This window comes from Pavona decussata, unplaced genomic scaffold (assembly GCF_977016875.1).
Source record: "Pavona decussata unplaced genomic scaffold, jaPavDecu1.1 SCAFFOLD_155, whole genome shotgun sequence".
Classification (NCBI taxonomy): Eukaryota; Metazoa; Cnidaria; class Anthozoa; order Scleractinia; family Agariciidae; genus Pavona; species Pavona decussata.
The window spans coordinates 3,687,233-3,706,798 of NW_028145567.1; the positions used below are offsets into that span (position 1 = coordinate 3,687,233).

Below are 19,566 nucleotides of genomic sequence, written 5' to 3' on the forward strand. Positions count from 1 at the left end.
CATCCTGGCAATGTCGCCGTGCTGAGGTTTTGGGCCATATTCACACGCACATTTTGAGTTGCACTGGAAACTGAACGAATATTCTGTGCAGACGAAAGTCGATAATATTTAATGTAGGCGGTATTTTGAAAGACCTTATATAAAGAATGTCTAGAATTGTCTTTATTGAAGACCATTCTAGGAATTCTACGAGAAAGGAAAACAATATTAATTCAAAAGAGCTACCGTATCAATAAGTGTGTAAAAATGAGTGTTATTCCGTGATTTGATACACTGTTTTGATTATGCTTCTTAAAATCGAGAGAAGGAAAAAAAAACGAAAACGGAACAAGACTTTATAGGGGTATCCTTTTATCCTTTATCTTTTGCAGGGGGAATCCTTGACTTAAGTACTCAAACAATTTCTGACGTTTTGTGGTTTTTCTAGTGTCACTATTCAAATGAAAGCTACTGAGCAGGAATTTTTCTCTTGTATTGTTTGTTTTCCTTTAAAACCACTCGTCCCAACTTGAAATTTTCGAGAATGTGTCCATGAATTTGTTATTTTCATTTACATTCTCGGCAATTAAATTTCACTTTACACACTTGGGGTTTTGCATGCATTTATTAAACATTTGAACCTCATTTCCACAACGTTACCATGTGTAAAAAGTACATTAGATTGCTATTTTTATGTACACCAGTTTGGATCTCGTAAGGCGTTGAAAAGGAAAAGAATATTACCCAATACAATTAATCATATCACATGCGCTGCACTTTTCAAGGAAAAAATATTGTGTCCATTATCAGTGCACATTCTTGCAGACTTATCATCGCTTGTCTTTTCAGCTCAATCGAATACCGAGTTCTTATTGTTTTTACCGAATACATCTAATTTACAAATGAAATTCAATTTCCTCACCGTGATATTAAGTCCAAAAAGAGTTTGATAATTAGAGAAAAAACACGTTTATTTGAAGATCGTTGTACACTAAAAGCATCATTTCGATTTCCTTTAGTTCTCTTTATCCGTTGAAATCATTAGCGTTCACTGGTAGAAAAGAGCCCTCTTTGTTCGATAGGACAATCACAAGCTATTTATGAGTATTTTAATGGAGGTCGTTAACTACCTCTGAAAGGATATTGCTTTTGTTTTAGGGTACTTGAATGCTAATAATGTCCCTCCCTCTATTTTACAGGCAAACACGTCAAGAAAGGTCAGTATATTGGTTGCTCAAATCAACGTCCGTTTCATTGTATTTTGTTCGTAATAGCGCCACTCATTTATTTCACTGCCTGCTACAAAAGATCATTTCACGGCCCTTGTCGTGTGATTTTTTTTTATGTTGTGAAGTTTGTCTGAGATGCTGAAGTTCCAGATTACGAGACGGGCTGAAAATCTCTATGTTGGAAACCCTTTGGGATTTAATTTCTGTAATCATAGTAAGTTGTGTAACTGATGTTTTGCGAAATAGTGTAGTGTTATTCCTTGTGGCATTTTGTCGTCACCTTAAATTCTCACCGTAGATATAGAATTGCGATAAATTCTCAGTTTATTTTTCTAGCTTAGAACTACACGAATGGCTTTTAGTGAACTTACCTGAGAAAATATTGTGGTTAAAAGATTGCCGAGCGTTTTCCATTTTTTAATTTATTTTTTCTTAATTTGTTTTTTTTTAGGTGATCGGTCGTTTGGAAGTCAACCAGGCAGTGCTCGAAGTTCGCTTTCATCGCTATCTGATTCTATACAGAACATCAGCTACTCGTCCGAGGTTCGTTTTTTTTTTTAATGTCTCTTCTTTTCTCGTGTCACGCAAACGGGTGACACGCTTGTTATATGTAAATGAGCGTTTGTCGCGCGTGTTACACATTACGCGTGTTTAGCGATACTTCGTCACACATATACCTTTGTTTTAACCTGTGATAAGGCTGGTCATACTAATTTTTGCTTGATAAACTATTTCCATGTGCTATTAAGTTCAAAATCATGTTAGGTTTCGTCGATTTTCCTCGTTTACAAGATCCTGGTATTATTTTTAAGCTTCAATTCGATAGTTTGACAAAAACAAGTATTTTGAAGATGGGAGAGGATTACGATTTCGAGAAATGAACCGTGAAAATTTAAACCTGTTTTGCAAGTCCCAGATGCTGACTCTCGATAAATCACATGAAACTCGTTGCTTTGATAGAAATGGGTTCAAATCAGTTGAAACTGAAGGTTAAAAATATTTCAGAGATTTTCAACATCCTGTAGTCCAGGACATCGCACAGTCCAACATTTGTTTATTTGCAGAGAAAAACTTGTTCGTTAAAAAAAAAAAAACGAACGATGATTTTGTTAAGTAATTTTTTCTCGATGTTGACTCCATGACAAAGGAGCAAATCCAGCTGATGAGCGTTTTTGTCGGAATAGAACCTGTTTGTTCGTGATGGCCAACGTTTAGACTTGCCTCAAGTCGACTTATCATGTGCCGAAATACATGTAGTGACCGTTTTTCGCCCGACTGGGCTACCACGAAAACGGGCTTTGAAAAAGCCTAGCCAACGTTAAACGTGATAACAGAATACGTCAGAAAGTTCAACTCAACATTTGTTGATCGACATACAGCAACTTTTGTTGTGCAAAAAAAAAATGCACAATTTCGGCTCATGTGCCATTGGTTTTTAGTCCACAACTCATAACTGGAACGTGTTTGGCAGCTCTCCATACATTGAATGACATGGTCTTTATAGCGCCGTAGGCTCAGTTTATAAGTCGCGTTTTAATTTCAAGCTCAAAAACCGTGGCAAAAATCGGCGTAAAACAACACGTGTTATCGTCGTCTTTCTGGCCAAAGGAAGTACAGTTTAGTCCAGTTTGTATCAAAACGTATTCATTAACACCCAGCAATCATTTGTTTGTTACACAGCGAACATTTCAGTATCGAGAATGTTTTAAACGTACTTTCCTTGAGTTTGGACCGCGTTCTTAATTGATATCGTGACCTTAGCTCATTAATGGATCTGCGTATAACGGAAAAACACTTGTTCAATATTGTCTCTGATTGTCCTTTCTATTATCTGGGTCTTTATTAAATTAATTTTTGTAGTGTTTTCGTGTTGTTTTCCGCTCAAAATCTTCCAGCCATTCGTTGATCGCTGTAATTTTTTGGCGTAGATTGAATGATTGATTCTCATTCTATTTAGTGGACAATTCTGGACATTTCTTTGGAAATTGTCATTGTTTACCATTAACCAAAAAATTTCGGTTGGGAATTTCTGTCCCGGTAAAACGTGTTCTTTACACTAAGAAACTGCAATTTCGATTGCCGAGACACATTATTCGGCATGGCTGTGAAAGGCAAAGTTCTGAAACATGTAAATTGAACAAGAATTTCCATTCGCAATGTTTCACGAACCGGGAAAACGAGACTAACCTTTCAAAAGTTCCGTTTCTCTCGGAAATTTTAGTTCACCACGTTATAACAGGGTAACAGATTGTGGAAGATCATTCTTAGTTCAAGCTGTACAAAGGTGGAATAGTTTACCTTCTCACATAAAGAAACAAGCTTCTTTCTTTTTCTTTTAAAACGCGCCCTCGGGGATAATTTTTTTAAAGTAACAATTAGCCTTGCCGTATTTTTATCCGTAGTTCTCAATATCAAATGATTTATTATCGTTATTATTATTATTATTATTATTATTATTATTATTATTATTATTATTATTATTATTATTATTATTATTCAGAATATTGTTGATCTTGTTGTACATAGTTTTTACGTACTGTAATTTTCTAGTTTTATTTAGTTTTAGACAGAGGACTACAAAACAGTGTTTTGCACTATTTAGTGTTACCCTCTTTAAATAAAGGATTTACTAACTTAATTACTGTCCACTCCAAAGACCCAGGAAGTCGTATGCCATTTACATTCCAACCGGAATTTCCGGAATTTTTTGGGAAATGGTAAACAACTGATGAAACGAAATGCATGTAATCAGGTTCGCCTCGAAATTTCCTTGACAAAAAACTGAACCCGCATCTTACAAGGCCGACCTTTAAATGTCGGACCAACGCAAACAGACAAAAATAAGTTGTCGTTATTTTTGACCGATACCTTTGTTCAGAAGCGCTTTGTACAGATCCAAGAATTGGGAAAGAATGGGAAATGGTTTGAGTCACGTCACTCGGTTGTAGCTTGGATATAGATACTTGTTTTTGGTAAATAAAAACAAAAAAACTGACGCTCCCTGTTAGAAAGATTGTGTCGTGCGGCCGGTTGAAGACCTTCAGCGTCGAGGCTAACTCGATTGCTAAGATTTTTGAAAATGGATACGATCGATTTGCAAATGTGTTTTTCTCTCGGAACAGTTGGCCAAACCGGTCGATCCAGAACTGAGTATTGTGTCCCCTTTTAATTGCATATCTTCCTGTCCCTATCATGTTGGATACCATGAATTTCTGAGTCTCCCAGATATTCTTTATCCTTTTTTTCTTTTTTCACTAAATATCCTGTATGTCGATCAACCCGTAAGGTAAACTTTCCCAAAACCCGGCTCCCATGGTGTTTGCTCATGGTTCCAGTTAAGACTTTGTTAGGTAATTTATGTTTACGTCTAATATTTTGTCAACACCAAATTCCATTCATCTCTTCAAGTTTTTCTTAGAGAATAGAGATTTGTGGTTTGATTGCACTTGACAAATCCATTAAGCTATGACAGTTAGGTTGAGTGTTTAAGGGTGTCAATTATATGGCAACTTGGTTATCCTGTTTGTTTGCGATATGGTTCCCATTTTATACACTAAGTAAATATTCCATCGTTTGGAGCTTGTAATTAAGAATCCTCAAAATAGTAATAGTAACATCAGAAACAACAACAACAACAAGTTTTGTTGGTATTTGATTCTCTGTCCAAAGGTAGTTATCGTTGATAAAAGGTCGAGGCGTGTAGACTCCAATATTTGCCCAATTGACCGTTTTTCCTGTTCACTCTCGTAACCCTTCCCATTGCTCTCCAGTCGTAACCATCCATGTCCCTTTGTGGTCTAATATTACTCCTTTGTTGTTCGTTTACCAAGTGATAGTTAACAGTGATAAGCATCAAATTTCTCCTTGTAATATCAATACTTGTTCAACTCCCCCCAGTACTTTTATAAGAAAAGTATGGGGACAATATAAGAGAATTTGTTCTTTAATATTAAGGGTTAAGGGGTTAAACATTATTTCGGCCTGCCTTCTTTGTTTAGAATAATAATAATAAAAAAATGGATGTCTGAACATACAGTGCTTGCAAAGAAGCGAAAGTAAACATTTTAGGCGTCTCCTTGTTTCTAAGGTGTTCGCCTTTCTTAGACGCTTAAAAAACGATTAAACGATTATTGTAATGTTTGCTTTGATTTAAAAGCAGTTGGAAAGGCGCTTCGCTTGCTCAGACTCCCTTACGAACAATCCGAGAACGAAAAATTTGGCACAAAGATTGAAGGAAATTGTTTCTGTTCTGAACAACGAGGGTCGAAACACGCCACCCACAGATAATCAGATTACATTAAACTAGTCGAATCCCATTTGATGAAGCGCAACAGTAAACAGCGGAGATGCCATGAACTTCATTAAAGTTACTATAGTGTTAGGCTTCATTTCTCGTGTCCAGGATTCCTCCTCGGGATGAATCAGGGAGGAGCGCGGGCTCATTTCCCTGATCAGCGGCTGGCAATACAGCCCAATTATATTTTGTGATAAACGATGCAAGCAAGCTGTCGCTACATGTCTCGTTAATGAATAAATTTTTTCTCAAATCAGTTATTAATTATAAGTTTAATTCTCTTGTTGTTTTCAGTCTTTACATGCGGACCAAAGAAGGGAAAGCGAGTCATTCCAGTTCTGTAGAGTTGTGTTACCGGACCACTCATCCACCATTCTCCTGTGCAAAGAAGGACAGACCCTGCGCCAAGCCCTGGTATACCTGTGCGAAAGGAGACACTTCTCTTTTGTCGCGCATGAAGTGTTCCTTGGCGGCGGAGACAAGGTAACGGAACGCAAAGATGTTTGCCCGACTTATTTTGCCGGCGAATACATGACGAGCAAAATCGGACGACGGTTTTGAGAGGAGATATTAATCGTCCGATATTAGTTATCGCCGAGAACAAAACCAAGAAAGCTACTATTATCGGTTGCTAATACCTTTGGATGAAAGGCCGCTCTCACAATTTTACAGTTGCCTTAAGTTTCGCTTCATGACCAGTTAAATATTTACTTTTTTTTTTTTTTTTTTTACAATCTGCCAACGTTGGGAATCAGTCATCCTCTAATATACCAGCCGCCTAAAGGGAATATTTACCGAGTCATTCATACAGTGGCTGGTTTTAAGTAGGTTTTAGGCAGAGATCCACTTGTAAACAGGCAGTTTTAAAATGCTTTAAAAACGTCGAATTTCTTGTTCAATAGAGTAGTTGGTTTTAACTATTTCAGCCCCGGTATCAATATTTCTATTCTCCTTACTGTCCTCATATATTGGTTATGGCTCTAGTTGGGAGAATTTGTTTCAGCATCAAGGAAATTTTTCTTCGGTGATCATTTGCTTCATTCTCATTTACCGTAAATTTGGCAAAGTAGTGATCTTGTGGGGAGAAATTCGATACTGGTCACTCTTGGGACTTAAACGTTAAGTAGGTTTTAATGCAGAGATCAACTTGTTACGTTCGACGTAGAAAAACGTACTCCTAATAAAGATTGGAGTCGAGATTGTATGGGACAACGTTGATTGCCGGAATGAACGGATCTTGGGACCCGTATCTGGCATCCCCGCAGATTTTGCAGGGGCGAATGACATCATCACCAACTTGGCAAAGGAGAGAGAGCCTGGGATCGAGATCATAGAACGCACTCCCTAATCATTGATTATAACGAGTAAATAGTTCTTGAATTTAAGCTTTTAATGTTTTCTAATTGTAATGACACACTGCCAAATCAGCTCTGCAGTTACTAATACCGTGTTTGTTAAAATAAATGCTATTATTATTTCCTTATTCACAGCTTGTGCCTCTCGAGGAACTTGACGAGGACATGTCGATCATGGGCGGCAGGGAGGTAGTGCTGGAACACCGAACACTATTCAGGTGAGCCGATAAGGGGAGCTTTTCGTTTTGTTGAAAACGCAGCGAAACGCTGCAGACAAGGTTCGTTGTAGCGCTCGGAGAGCAAACTGGAGAGCGAGGCAAGAAGGCGCTGGTAGGGAGACAAAGCTTATTTTGGACTAGAGCCTATGAAAACGTAAAGCGGGCCGTTGGAATCCAAAAAGAAAACTGGGAGTAACCACGCATAATTCTAAAGATCGCTAAAATACAAAACAGTGTATGGTATTTTTCCCCAAATTGAAGCTTAATTATCTCTGAAGAATGCGTGGTTAACCCTGATGTTCTTTTTGGATTCCACAAATCCTTGCCAAGATCTGCTTTTCCTTTTCCCGCGAAGTTATTAACAGCGCAAAAATATCTCAGTTTTAGCAGGCACCGCCGTTTAGGTGTTATTAAGAAACGCGCGACTTTCTCGGATCATCCCGAGATGCAAACACAGAACTGACGTATGCATTTTGAGTGTATTTTTTCCTTACGTAATATCTTACAGATTGGAACTCCCGGATGCTGTACCGCTCTGCGTCAAAGTCAAACCCAATCAGAGCGTCAAAGCGTGTCTGGAGCCCATTCTCTCTCGTCGAGGCTTGTTATCTGATCAAGTGGTCGCACATTTGGTAAGTGTTCACTATAATGAGCTTCATGTCGTCGAGTTGGTTGGGCAAAGCCCAGCTTCTCAACAAGTTTGCTATGCGTGTATTGTCGTGCAACTTTGCGGTGCTATGAGTATCGTTTCAGCATCCCTGAAATCTAGATCATTTTTTAACGAAATCAACGTGAGTATCGTCCTTTTGGGTGTGTACGGGATAAAATCCTGTGTACAATAATTGTTTGAGTCCCACTCCTTGCTACGAAACTAAGTTAACTTGACCAGCAGAAATTTGCCGTGCTTTTCGTTCTCAATCTCATCCTTATTTGGGCTCCTCCGTAGCGTGCGCCGCAGACGAATTCAATCGCTTGATTCCGTCAGTGGCGCAGGCTGGCTCTTCAATGGCTGAGCTATTCTTCCCTTCGCTCGATGATCTTCTCTTCTGTTCGTCTACCATTTGAATGCAGTGCGCATGGGCTGGTGCCGCTGACTGTAATACTAATCCCATGTACTCATCCTTCTGTTTTATTGTTCCAGGCGGGATGTGAAGTACCATTAGATCCTGCTATCCCGGCAGCCTCTATTGAGCATCAGCATGTGGTAGTGGAGACCGCTGAACAGTTTGCAGGTACGGATGCGCGTAAAGCAAGGAAATTCGTATAACCTACAAAGCCTCGTTTAAAAACCGCAAAACCAGTAAATCCGTCATCTTCGAGACGGCTTATCAGACGAATTGTTTGCTTAGGTTTATGTGCCACTTTTGGATTAAACTGACCGAATTTATAGTTAGACAGCTGTTGATACAAATTAATTTGCTACGCCTCTATTGGGAAATTTATCCCTTGTTCCGTTAAATTTGACTAGTGTTTCTTAGCAAATAGGTTTATACGTTTATATGGCAAAATTTCGATGAAAAATATGTCCGTTCATAGATGTGAGCGGTTAGGACGAAACTACACGTCTATCGCTACGATTATACTTTGCAAATTATGATTTGTAAATAACGTGCTGGGGCCTTCTTCTCTTAACAAGGCCAAGATCGAGTTTAAATGAAATCTCTTTTTCACTGCAAAAGAAGAAATACGCGCAGCTTGACAGGAAGCTGATTGCTGCTCAGCAGCTTGCGTTAGCCGCATGACCACACTCAGGCTTTCATCCTGAGTAAAAACCACGATTCATTGTTTCCACTCAAAGACTGACAGTTTATCTGGAGATAAATCGCACCTACAGATATAGATTAACCTGCGACTAGTGACATTATTGACTGAAAAATAGACAACTTCATTAACGTTTTTGTCAGAGCTCGCGCTTGCAAGAACTTTCTTTAAGGCCATTCATTCTGAAACCTAAATGTTTTTATTAAGTGTGGACATCCCTGGGCGCTTTTTTCCCGCAATTGCATCCTCTTTGTTGGCACTTCATGAATCGCCAACTGCTAAGATAGATCCAAATTGCGTGTGGCGCCCACCTAAGTGAGTCATCTGGCGTGTTTTCCGGCGGCAAATTTCCCATGTCTCGGTTCGCTTCCTTGCGTATTCCTCGTCATTTCTTGAACTGGACGAAGATGGTCGCGTTGTTAGCGATTAACATCAAAATTTCCTACCGCGCGAGCTGTTGGAGACTTTGAAGCCCAGACTGATGTTAAAGTTTGCGGTGAATGGTGAGTTTCACCAACCGAGGGTCTTTCTTTTTGTGCGTTTCATATCCTCGGTTGCAATTTTTACTTTTATTTTTATTATTAATTTTTTTTTTTTACCGAAGTAAAGTACTTCATTTTTCAACAAATAATTTGAGCATTTTGAAACGTTTTTGCCGTACCTCTGGTGATTTTTTCGTTTTATTTTCAGGATTTTTCTCCCTTAGGGTGGGAACAATGAAATTTGTTTATGTAAAATTTTCGAAAATTATCGCAAGAGAATGGTTTACATTTTGATTGAAATTATTTCATTACAAATTCGACTATTCTGACCCGTCGCCTGGTGTATTGGAACGTTTCCTCGTAAACTTTGCTTTTAATTTCGTTCTTTGTTCGCCGAACGAGGCCTTCTTTGTTCCCGGTGTAGTTCTGTCAGTTTTGTAAGCGTGAAGAAAACAGGTGGCCGTATTCATTGGCAATCGCCTTTGTTGATTTTCAAATTGACTGTGTCTTTTCATGGCACCAATTTGTTTTCAAAACAAAATTTGAATGTTCCACTAATCTTAGTCGTGGCTAACGAAGTCTTTGTTCTGTTAAGGTCCTTTTCATGACCTGTCTGTAGATTCGAGCTACTCTAATTTCTTTTACTTTTGTGTTGTTTTTTAAGTACTGTTAACGGTTGGCATCAATTAGATCGAATTCATACATTTCATTTCATTATCGACTTTAAATCCATTCACTTCTCTAAGTAAATTTTTCTACTATTTTACATATGTTGGGGGGTCTTGAATCATATTCTGAAATTGAAAGCCTAAAAATTGCTGTTACTCGTTTCTCACAACAGAAATATTGGGTGGCAATACAGCCGACCCTATCTTTGGTCATAAAAGGCATTTAGAATCGCGTTTACGACAAACGGCAAACGCGAGATTCGCGTTTGTTTTCTTGAAAAAAAATTATTACATAGATGAGAATAGTGCAAATTAATTCTGGCATTTAATTCTACTCAATTTTACTCAGAAACTAAAAACAGCGAGCGGCAAATATAGGGTCAACATGGTTACGTGGTCATGTCGGCCGTTTACCGTAAATGTAATTCTGATTCTCTCTATTTGCCACTTTTTTTTAACGCAAGTGCGTGTCACTGACAATAAAACTTTGTTGTTTGGTTTTTTTTGGTCGAGAATCGTTACACTCACAGAATATGGCGAAAATTGCACCGTCCGTCCAATCTCGTGTAATTTTCGCGAATTCTAAGCCTCGCGGTCATGAAGTATTTTATGGTAATTTTTGCGGATGCATTAGGATTTCGTATTCGCAGATTCGCTAAAACAAGTTCTGTAGATTTACAATCTCTATTGCTCGATAAACGATCCACAGATCAGATTGAAAACGGTCAAGTTAAACCAGTAACTCTTCAATCTAACAGTACAGTTAACAAGTCATTTTTCCATTTAACAGCTGTATATTAAGTTTGTTTCCTTAACTCTCGGGAGCGTCATTCATGTTATAACAATAATTCTGTTGGTTTTTCCTTCGAAGATTTCCTAATTCTCCGCCAAAAGTTGTTCTTCATAATCTCAGTAATTCCTAGTTTTTATTCAACCCATTTATTACATAGTTATATCCAGACAAAAAGAATTCACTTGTTCGTGATCAAAGTGAACTTTTCTATGCGTTGTTCTAGTTCAGTTTGTCCGCATATAAACAGCTGCGTAAACAGGTCTTTACTATCTCTTTCCGCCCACTGATACGATAAAAGCAACTTCAGGCTATAATTTTCTTTAACAAGGCGTGTTCGAGGGCGGCGTAATCGAAGAGGCGAATCGTGTGAGGAAATTTCTTATTGGAGTAAGGTTTGCTTCTTGGAAAGGAATGGGTTATATTCATTTGTTTACTATGAAATAAATTCCTAGTGCAAATACGACCGTGAGTAACGTGCGGTGCGTTGTAAGACGATCAAAGACCTTCGCTCTAAAAATTTGGGACACCAAAGTGGGTGAGGGGATTTTGCGGTATTGTGGTCTAAACTTCTCAAATATTTGACGAAACACCTTTTTGCTAACATGAAATTCCTCTAAGAACACAAAGAAGAAAATGTTAAGGGATTTCTCCAATGAACAACAAACTCTGATCAGTTTTTAGCGACTTTTCTAAAGTACACAAGAAGAAGTAATTTTTTTTCAAGTTGCAATCCCTTTCCATCCTAGCCGTCCGCAGTCAAACATAATTAACACTAGCTTCTGTGCATTAGTAGGGTTATTGTTAACAAAACTGAACCATTATTTCGGCGATTCCACCGATTCAAAAATGTTTTTTGGCTACTCAAAGTGACACTAAAATAGGTGACCTTTTGCCCTTTGTTTTAGCCTGTAAATAAGCCCCAAAGAGAAAAATGGCCCGTCGAGCGCAGTTCCCACGTGGGAACCTGTTCACAGGCTACTTTGTTTACGCATACATGACGGTCTTTTAGAGACTTGTTTGGCTTCCAACCCTTTTATGTTACGTTTGCTTCAAATTCAAGATGCTGCCATGGTTTGGTCTAGCTATTGATAGTTTCGATTCCCCCTCACTCCCGACTCCCGCGCAAACGTCTCGTGAATAGGAGATATGTGAAATCAACACAGCCCCCTCTTTTCCAACCCTTTTACGTAAATGTAAAGAGAAATTAAATACTGATCGAAATCTTTTTTCTACAGGAAATGCAAACACTCAGACGTCCCCTCCTCTTGACAGGACATCGTACGGCCCACGTGGCTCTCGGCGCAGCAGCAAGAAGAACTCGTTTGACGACCTCGCTTTTGAAGAAGTCATGCGCGGTAAGCGGCAGACGCTCGGCAATGGACATTTCGACGAAGCGGGGGTCTGGGTACCAGCGTTGAGATCGTCCCGAAGCGAAGAGTCGCTGAAGGACTTGAGCCGAGGCGAAGGCAGCTTTGGAAAGAGTTTACTTAAGGCTCCGGGTTTGTTTGCCAGGAAGCGAAGGGAAGCTAGCGAACAAGATAAGACCGTTCCAGTTGTCAACAAGAGCGGCCGCTTTGCCAACGACAAGCCGGCTGATGTCAAAGGTGAGTCGTGTTTGTCTGAGTAGATGTGTGCAGTGTTTGCTGAATTTAAGAAACTTCTTTTTAAGTCTGTCCACCAGTGTCGGACACTTGTAGAGACCTTTAAAGTTGTTTAGGGAAATAAAAAATAGGTTCTTTATAAGTATAGTGAGGAAGTATAGGGTATAAAAGTGAAGTTAAAAGTCGAAGTGTTGGAGATTTTTCAACATAGCAACGGCTGTTATTGTTACAGGTGACAAAAACACAGATGTGTTTACACATCTCGTGACTCACCCCCGATAATAAACCGACTGAATGTATGAGGGTATGCACTCCAAAATAAAGTTACTTTAACTGATCTTGACTCACACAAGTGCCCATTATGAAAACGAGAAAAGAAGTACGAAATATCATTTTGGCTTAATATTTACAAACAAACAGAATAGATTGAAAGTGTTGCTTTCATCTGAATAGTAACGCTTTAGGTTCTCATCCAGGCTCAAAAGTTAGAACCACCTTTGTACAGCACACGGAATAGCAGCGCAGGAATGAACTGCTCAGTAGCTTTTATTTGAATGGTCACACTTTAAGATTTCTTCCACAGACTCAAAAGTTAGAACCACCTTGTACAGCCAAGAGTCTCTTGGTACAGCATAATAAACAGCACCACAGTAAAGTGCTGCTCGGTAGCTTTCATTTGAATGGTCACGCTTTAAGATTTCATCCACGGACTTGTGTGTACTGCTCAGTAGCTTTCATTTGAACATTAGGTTTTTCGTCCAGACTCAAACGTTAGAACGACTGTTCCCGCCGATAAACAGCACCACAGAAAAGTAATATTCAGTAGCTTCATTCGAATGATTACACTTAGAGATTTCCTCCAGACTCAAAAGCCAGAACCGAAATACACGTCTCGCGGTTTGGCCGAGTTGTGGTAGCGAGCGCATGCTAATTGAATTAAGTGCTTTGGAGGATAAAGTTGTTTGCTTGGCTGTGCACAGAAGGAACGCGTGAATTGAAATCGGTATTAACACTTGTTTGTCTCATATTTTAACCTGAAAATCCCATTCTCCTTGCCATAATTTCATCGCGAAATTCTTACTTTATTAGCCTGAAAATAATAGTTTCCTAAAGGTTTTCCTTAGTATGAATAACTGTCCAACTCCTTAACGATCTTTTACGCTGAGGTTCATACGTTGTCGTGAGTATTGTTCATCCGTCATTGAAAGGACATGAGTTTTGTAATAATGTTATTGTAATCTTTCGCACAGGTTTGAATAAGAAATTTGGAAAATAGTCGTGTTTTTATTTTTTAATGTTGTCTAACTCCTGCCATTGAAATGTCGTACATTTTTTGCGTTCGAGATAAAAAATAAGAGGGAATTTTGGACAACTGCCATCAACAGTATAACTAATGTGTTCTCCGAGTCCTTCACTGTGGCGTCGATTAATTTGAATATTTGTAGACTTCTTGACGTCCAATTTATTTGTAACTGAGGCGATAGCCATTGGCCAGTCAAGTTCAGCTTATTTTTGGCTTGAAAAGCTTAAGCCACTTTTTTTCTTGTTTACCTTCTCGCCATCGCGACAGGTGCAACTTTTGTGATCCATTCTAATTCAAATTCGCTTTCCGCTCCCGAACAGATGCGTTTTCTGTCATCTTTGAATTATATTCGTCCTTAATCTGTCAGAATTCCGCTTCGCTTTGTGTGGTACGAATTCGCTAGCTGTTTTGTTCAAGGCCGAAACAGTCTACAGCTTATTTCGAGAAAATAGGCGGGTGACAAAGGCAAGTTTTTAATTTGAACTTTTCAATACTTGGTAACAGTTTCCATTCCCTGTAAAATGTGTAATATTTAACGCGCTCTTGATATTTTCGTGGTTTGTCCTCGTGTTATGGTTATACAAATATACTGCTTTTGTCTCGGTGGTGATATGAATGTTGTTGCAAGGGTGTAAATGAATTTTCACGTTTAGTAAGCTAATTACGTTAAATCTTCTTAAATAAGTTCGCAGTTGGTTAGCATTACGTCCCATAACTGGGTCTAAACAGTAAAGTCAGCAACCTTGGCGCTCACCTCAACTGGCTATAACATCGAAGCAACTTTCATTGACCTTGTCTGTATTTTGAAAAGACTTCATAGCAAAATTTCGCTTTGTATTGTAAGTTTTTTTCTGAGAATCTTCACTTCGTAACCGTCGTCAAGGTGGATTTCAACTGTCGTGTAGTTTTTCCTTGCGCACGGGCGTTAGTTTGACTCGCTTAAAAATTAATTCAGACGCCGCCGGTGCATTTGAAGCGCGTCACATTCATTTTTAGTTTCAGACTAGAATTACTCGAATCTGCAGTTTGTTCTACTCTCAGAAGTAAGGTGTGTTACTTGTCTGTGCCGTTTTTAGGCTAATTCTCCCTCGATTTTTGTTCTGGGACTTGAGTGACATTCAACGTGTCTAACATGCGACATATAAAGCAGGCCTTAAGATGCGTAAATATAATTCAGACTCCGTATAAACAGCTTGCGCGAACGTAAAACGTTTAGCCACGCTCAACGTTTCATGTTAATGCCAGATGTTCATTCCTTATCTCTCATTTTATTCACGTACGTAAATAGAGTTACCTCTGAACGCACGCTCAAACAACGCGGCAGTGAAATTCTTCTTTCCGCTTATTGTCTATGAACAAGTTTAAGTTTTGCTTCTGTGTTGATTTGCAGATTTCTTCGAGCTGATAAGCAAAGTTCAGGCGAACAGGATGGACGACCAAAGAGGTGAACTGAAAGGTAACTTGGAACTTCCCGACTTCCTCAAAATCTCGAACAGCAAGCCAGCTCGCACCGATGACGATTTCAAGGTCCCGTATGCTCCTCCGCCCCCTCCAGAGTTTAGAAACGCGGAGATGGACTTCAAGAAAGTGGCATTAAAGAAAACGATGTCCACGCCTGTAAATCAGGTTCCTGAGAAAATGGATCTCATGCAGGAGCTGGCTGCGAAGTTATCAAAGCGATCCGATGCTGCCAAAAGTAATTCACCTTCGTCCAGAGCAAAAGTTGAGCGAAATGCCGAGCAGAACGAGAGGCTGTTGGACTATAATTTTAACTCGCGGACTCTTCCACTGCAAGAGCGAAGCACGAGGCAAGCAAGTGTGGGGAGCGCACAAGGAAATGATACTCGTCCCGCGAGACCAAGGTCTTCAACAGACGCCGTCGTCTACACCGTTGATGTATCTCACGGGATGCGGGTTGATACGGGTCAACGCCCGCAACCGGTCGCTGAAGCTGAATATCGAAGGAACGTTGCTCATGTGCAACCTTCAGTTCGGACACAGGCATCCCAACCTGTCACTGTAAACAGCTTACGCGGGATGCACTATGCCACTAATCCGCGTCGTAACACTGTTGATCAAGGAACGTATTATCGCCCTATCAACGTAGGGAGCGCGAAACCGCATACTATTGGGAGAATTCCTTCAAAACCACATCAGAATCTTCAGGAGACCGCGCCGGCCATTTACGACGTGAAGCCGGGTTCGATTCGCGAAGCAATGCGAATGAAAGTTCCCGATGATTTTGCAAAATACTCAAGCGTCCCCGTGGAAATGCCTTCGCGAAAAATCGTGTCGGCGTACAGTTTGCCGGAAGTCAACTCGCAGAAGGCCGAGATACTCGTCCCTTCAGAGGGGGGACCCCCTCCAGTGCCCCGTAGAACAGTTTCTACTTTGGAAATGAGGCGACCAAGGCCCAAACCAATCACTGATCCAAAAGAACTCTTAGCAGGACTCGAAAGCACGCCGGTGCAGAAGGGTTTGAACTCATCTTCCTCTGAAAGAGTCGCACCACCACCGGAACAGGACGTAAGGCGAGTGGGAAGTCCACTTCCTCCCCCGCCCACTCCTCCCTCAGGATCATTGCATGAACTGCAAATCGCTGACTTCTCACCGCCTCCATCGATATGTGAATCTCCGGAAAAAACACCTAATCGCCCTGAATTCCGCCTTTCTTTAGACACTTCAAGGTTCCAGCACTCTTCAAGCAACACCACTGCTCCTGTTAGACCTAGTAGTCTGCCAAATTATACTGTCCCTGTAGGTTATGCTGGCGTACCAAACAAGGATGCACAGAGAATAGACGACAAATCAAAAAACTATAGTAAACAACCGCTTCCGACGCACGTCGGAGTAAGCAATTCCCATGCGCCAAGTCTGACAAACTCCACCCAGCGGGGGAGAGTTGAGGATCGCATGGACTCTGCTTCCAAACCAGTGAGACCGGCTGACAACCACACGCCTGGTTCTGTTACTCCAACTGTTTCGAATGTAAACAAAACGATGACACCTCCCTCGACTAACGAAAGAACACTTACTGAAGAGTCTCCGTTAGAAAATGGCACGCCCTACACAGGGCACAGGCCCTCAATGGACACTGCAGCTAAACGACTCGTACACAACACTGGCAGTGTTCCAAAGACACGGAGCACGGACCCAGAGAAACGACGAAGCCGGCAAGATAGTGAAATCCCCAAACTTGACCCGTATGTAACCTACGAGAACGAGGATTTGAGAATAACTTTTGTGTAAGAATTCGACTCTGAGATTGCATGCGTTTCGCGGCTTCATGGGGCTGGTTTTCGCCAGCCGAACAAATGCCCTTATTTCGTCGTAGACTGGTTCACAGTTCGCAGTCCAATTAACAAATCGACGGCAGTTTTCTATGGTCTATACTCTTATAGACCATAAAATGACGTCAAAAATTTTCAAAACTCAAGTGGAACCACGAGCCGCAGGCGAGTGGTTTCACTGCCAAGTTTTGGACATTTTATGGCGTCATTTTATGGTCTATAAGAGTATAGACCATAGAAAACTGCCGTCGATTTGTTTTTTACAATAACATGGAAAAAGTACGAGCGGAATTGACTATTTTTTTCGTTGAGAAAGCGCGCGCGTTACATCTGACGTCATTTTTATTGTCTGTACTCTTATAGACAAGAGCTACGAGCCAATCAGCGCACGAGAATTTGGACAATTATTGTAAAATCTGTCTTGTTTTTACATTTTTTACATGTCGCCTAGGAAACCAGGCTTTTCGTTCATAGGAATCGGTTTAACCTCGAAACGCCTGTTTTCTCAGAGTATTGAAAAATAAAATAATTTTATCTTTGCGGTTCCCTGGAAGGTAAAAAACTTTAATTCAATACCGATATTTTCCTTCCAGCCCTTTTGATACTAACGTGTCATCGTGAGGCTTATTGGCTGTTGAATCAAATAGTGCTTTTGTTCTAATGGTTGGGACACTTTCAACATCAAGAAGAGTGTTTTTAAACAACAAGCATTGCTTTATTTTCTGGGTTTTATGGTTTTTGTGAGGAATGCTCCAAATTAGACATTATAGCTACAGTAGGTATACTTTTCGCAGAATACAGAAATTGAATTTCTTATGTCAACATTATCTTGCAACTTAGCAGGTGATGTATTTTTTATGCAGCAAGAAATGAAAATAATGGTTTGTATTTTTGTTTACGAAAACTGAACGGTCATTGCATGTTTATTTTAAAATCTATTTATGAGATATTTGACTAGAGAAATTTTTACTTCAAGGTGCCGTTACAGTAAATGAGATGTATTTGGCCTTTTAATAAGTTTTTTGAGACACGGAACGAAGGCCATTGAAAAGAAATGCATATAATTCGAGGGGAGGGGATTGCAAAGCGGAGCATGTATTTTAATCCTTGGAGAACGAAAATTATTGCCCCTTGTATGCTTATCACTGTTGTAACCGAAAGTGCTTGGGCTACAAGCCGATCACGCAATTATGATTTTATAGTGTGAACATTTTTAGATACGTCATGTGCTTTCATGAATGCCCAATCAGAATTGGAGGACAGCTCTCGCTATAATAACTCAAGCGCTTACGCTCGGTTCACACATTATGAATCTCGCACGCCATACCCTGAGTTGCTTTCGTGGCAATTAGCCTCTTATTCTGGGAAGATAATCGGCCTTGCGAAAATTTGCGAATTAACTTTAATGGCGAGTTTTCGGAGCAATGTAATTGCTCTGTTATTGGTTAAAAAGAAACGTGCAATATGCTCTAACCAATCAGAATAGACACGCTTATTTTAACCAATCATAAATGAGTTGTCTGGTGGCACGTTTTTGCCTGCCCTTGACACCAGTTATTTGTTTCACTTTGAGTTCTGACAAGTTCATTGCGTTTGAATGCTGTGCGGTTTCCTTGTATGTGTTTTAATAGACACTACAATACTGTCCTCGCTGTTGGTTTTTTCCTTTTTTTTATTTTTTGTAATTTGATTTGGTGGGAGCCTGGTTACCGTCATGAGATTCTTAGGTTATTGTTTATTTATGAGGTGAACAAATTTCAAGTGAAGGCGGTAATATATTCGGTGGTGTTTCACATTCAGGTAATCATTGTATAGTTTTGTATCACAGAAGAATGTTATATTATAAAATACAATGTGTGAAAATGTACAAAGTCGAACACGTGAAGTTACCCAGAGAATCAGTAAAACATGCAATCCTTTACTTGGTGTGGTAGCTTTGATCCGAGAGTAAACATTTTATTGCGGAACCTTTACTGACGTCATTGTTTTCATTGCGTCATTAGCATATATCAGGGAACTGCCCTTGAATTGCTAAATGGACACCATATTAAAACTGCAACGTCATGCCAAACTTGGTAGTCAGGGGGAACATCAGTTCAGTTCGACGTGACGTTGAATGTTTTCGGAGAAATTAGCTTTCAAAAAGTACGAAATCTACCAAGAATGTATTGCTTGTAGCAAGTTCAAATTTTCAGAGAGTACCAAGTTTACCGATCTCTTTCAGTTTATGGAGTGTATTTATTTGTAGCTAGTTTCGTCTTTTGAGGCAGTGTCTGCTAACAAGGCTAAACATGTAAGCAAAGATACTCCTCCATCGTAAACAAAGCAACCCGTTTGGAGGTCAGATTTTTTAATGTTCTGCTGCCTCCCCCCCCCCCCCCCCTACCCATGCTCGAAAACATGAAAGAAATACCTCAGCCGTGCCAATCGTCAAAACAACGGTCAGCTTGTCAACAGGAAACCTTAACTTGGTCTTCAATATGAAGTATTATTTTTCTTAGGTTAAAATGAGTATGTGTTTTATACACAACCCATGTATGTTATGTTTCAGTTATGCGTCGAAAATTTGTTCAAAACACATGAACTGAATTAA

The 19,566-nt window shown here is 39.8% G+C and overlaps 1 protein-coding gene across 2 annotated transcripts in view; it reads left to right on the plus strand.

The window, feature by feature from the left end:
- Positions 1–17,036, plus strand: part of LOC146465926 (regulator of G-protein signaling 12-like) — a 37,457-nt gene extending 20,421 nt beyond the window's left edge. For both annotated transcript variants that reach the window (XM_085128295.1, XM_085128296.1), the window contains 8 exons: positions 1,179–1,196; positions 1,660–1,751; positions 5,797–5,985; positions 6,993–7,075; positions 7,584–7,707; positions 8,217–8,307; positions 12,015–12,383; positions 15,074–17,036. In XM_085128295.1, coding sequence (XP_084984421.1) covers positions 1,179–1,196; positions 1,660–1,751; positions 5,797–5,985; positions 6,993–7,075; positions 7,584–7,707; positions 8,217–8,307; positions 12,015–12,383; positions 15,074–16,932 — 2,825 coding nt within the window. In that variant the 3' untranslated portion in view covers positions 16,933–17,036. The remainder of the gene's footprint in view (positions 1–1,178; positions 1,197–1,659; positions 1,752–5,796; positions 5,986–6,992; positions 7,076–7,583; positions 7,708–8,216; positions 8,308–12,014; positions 12,384–15,073) is intronic.
- Positions 17,037–19,566: the final 2,530 nt, after the last annotated feature.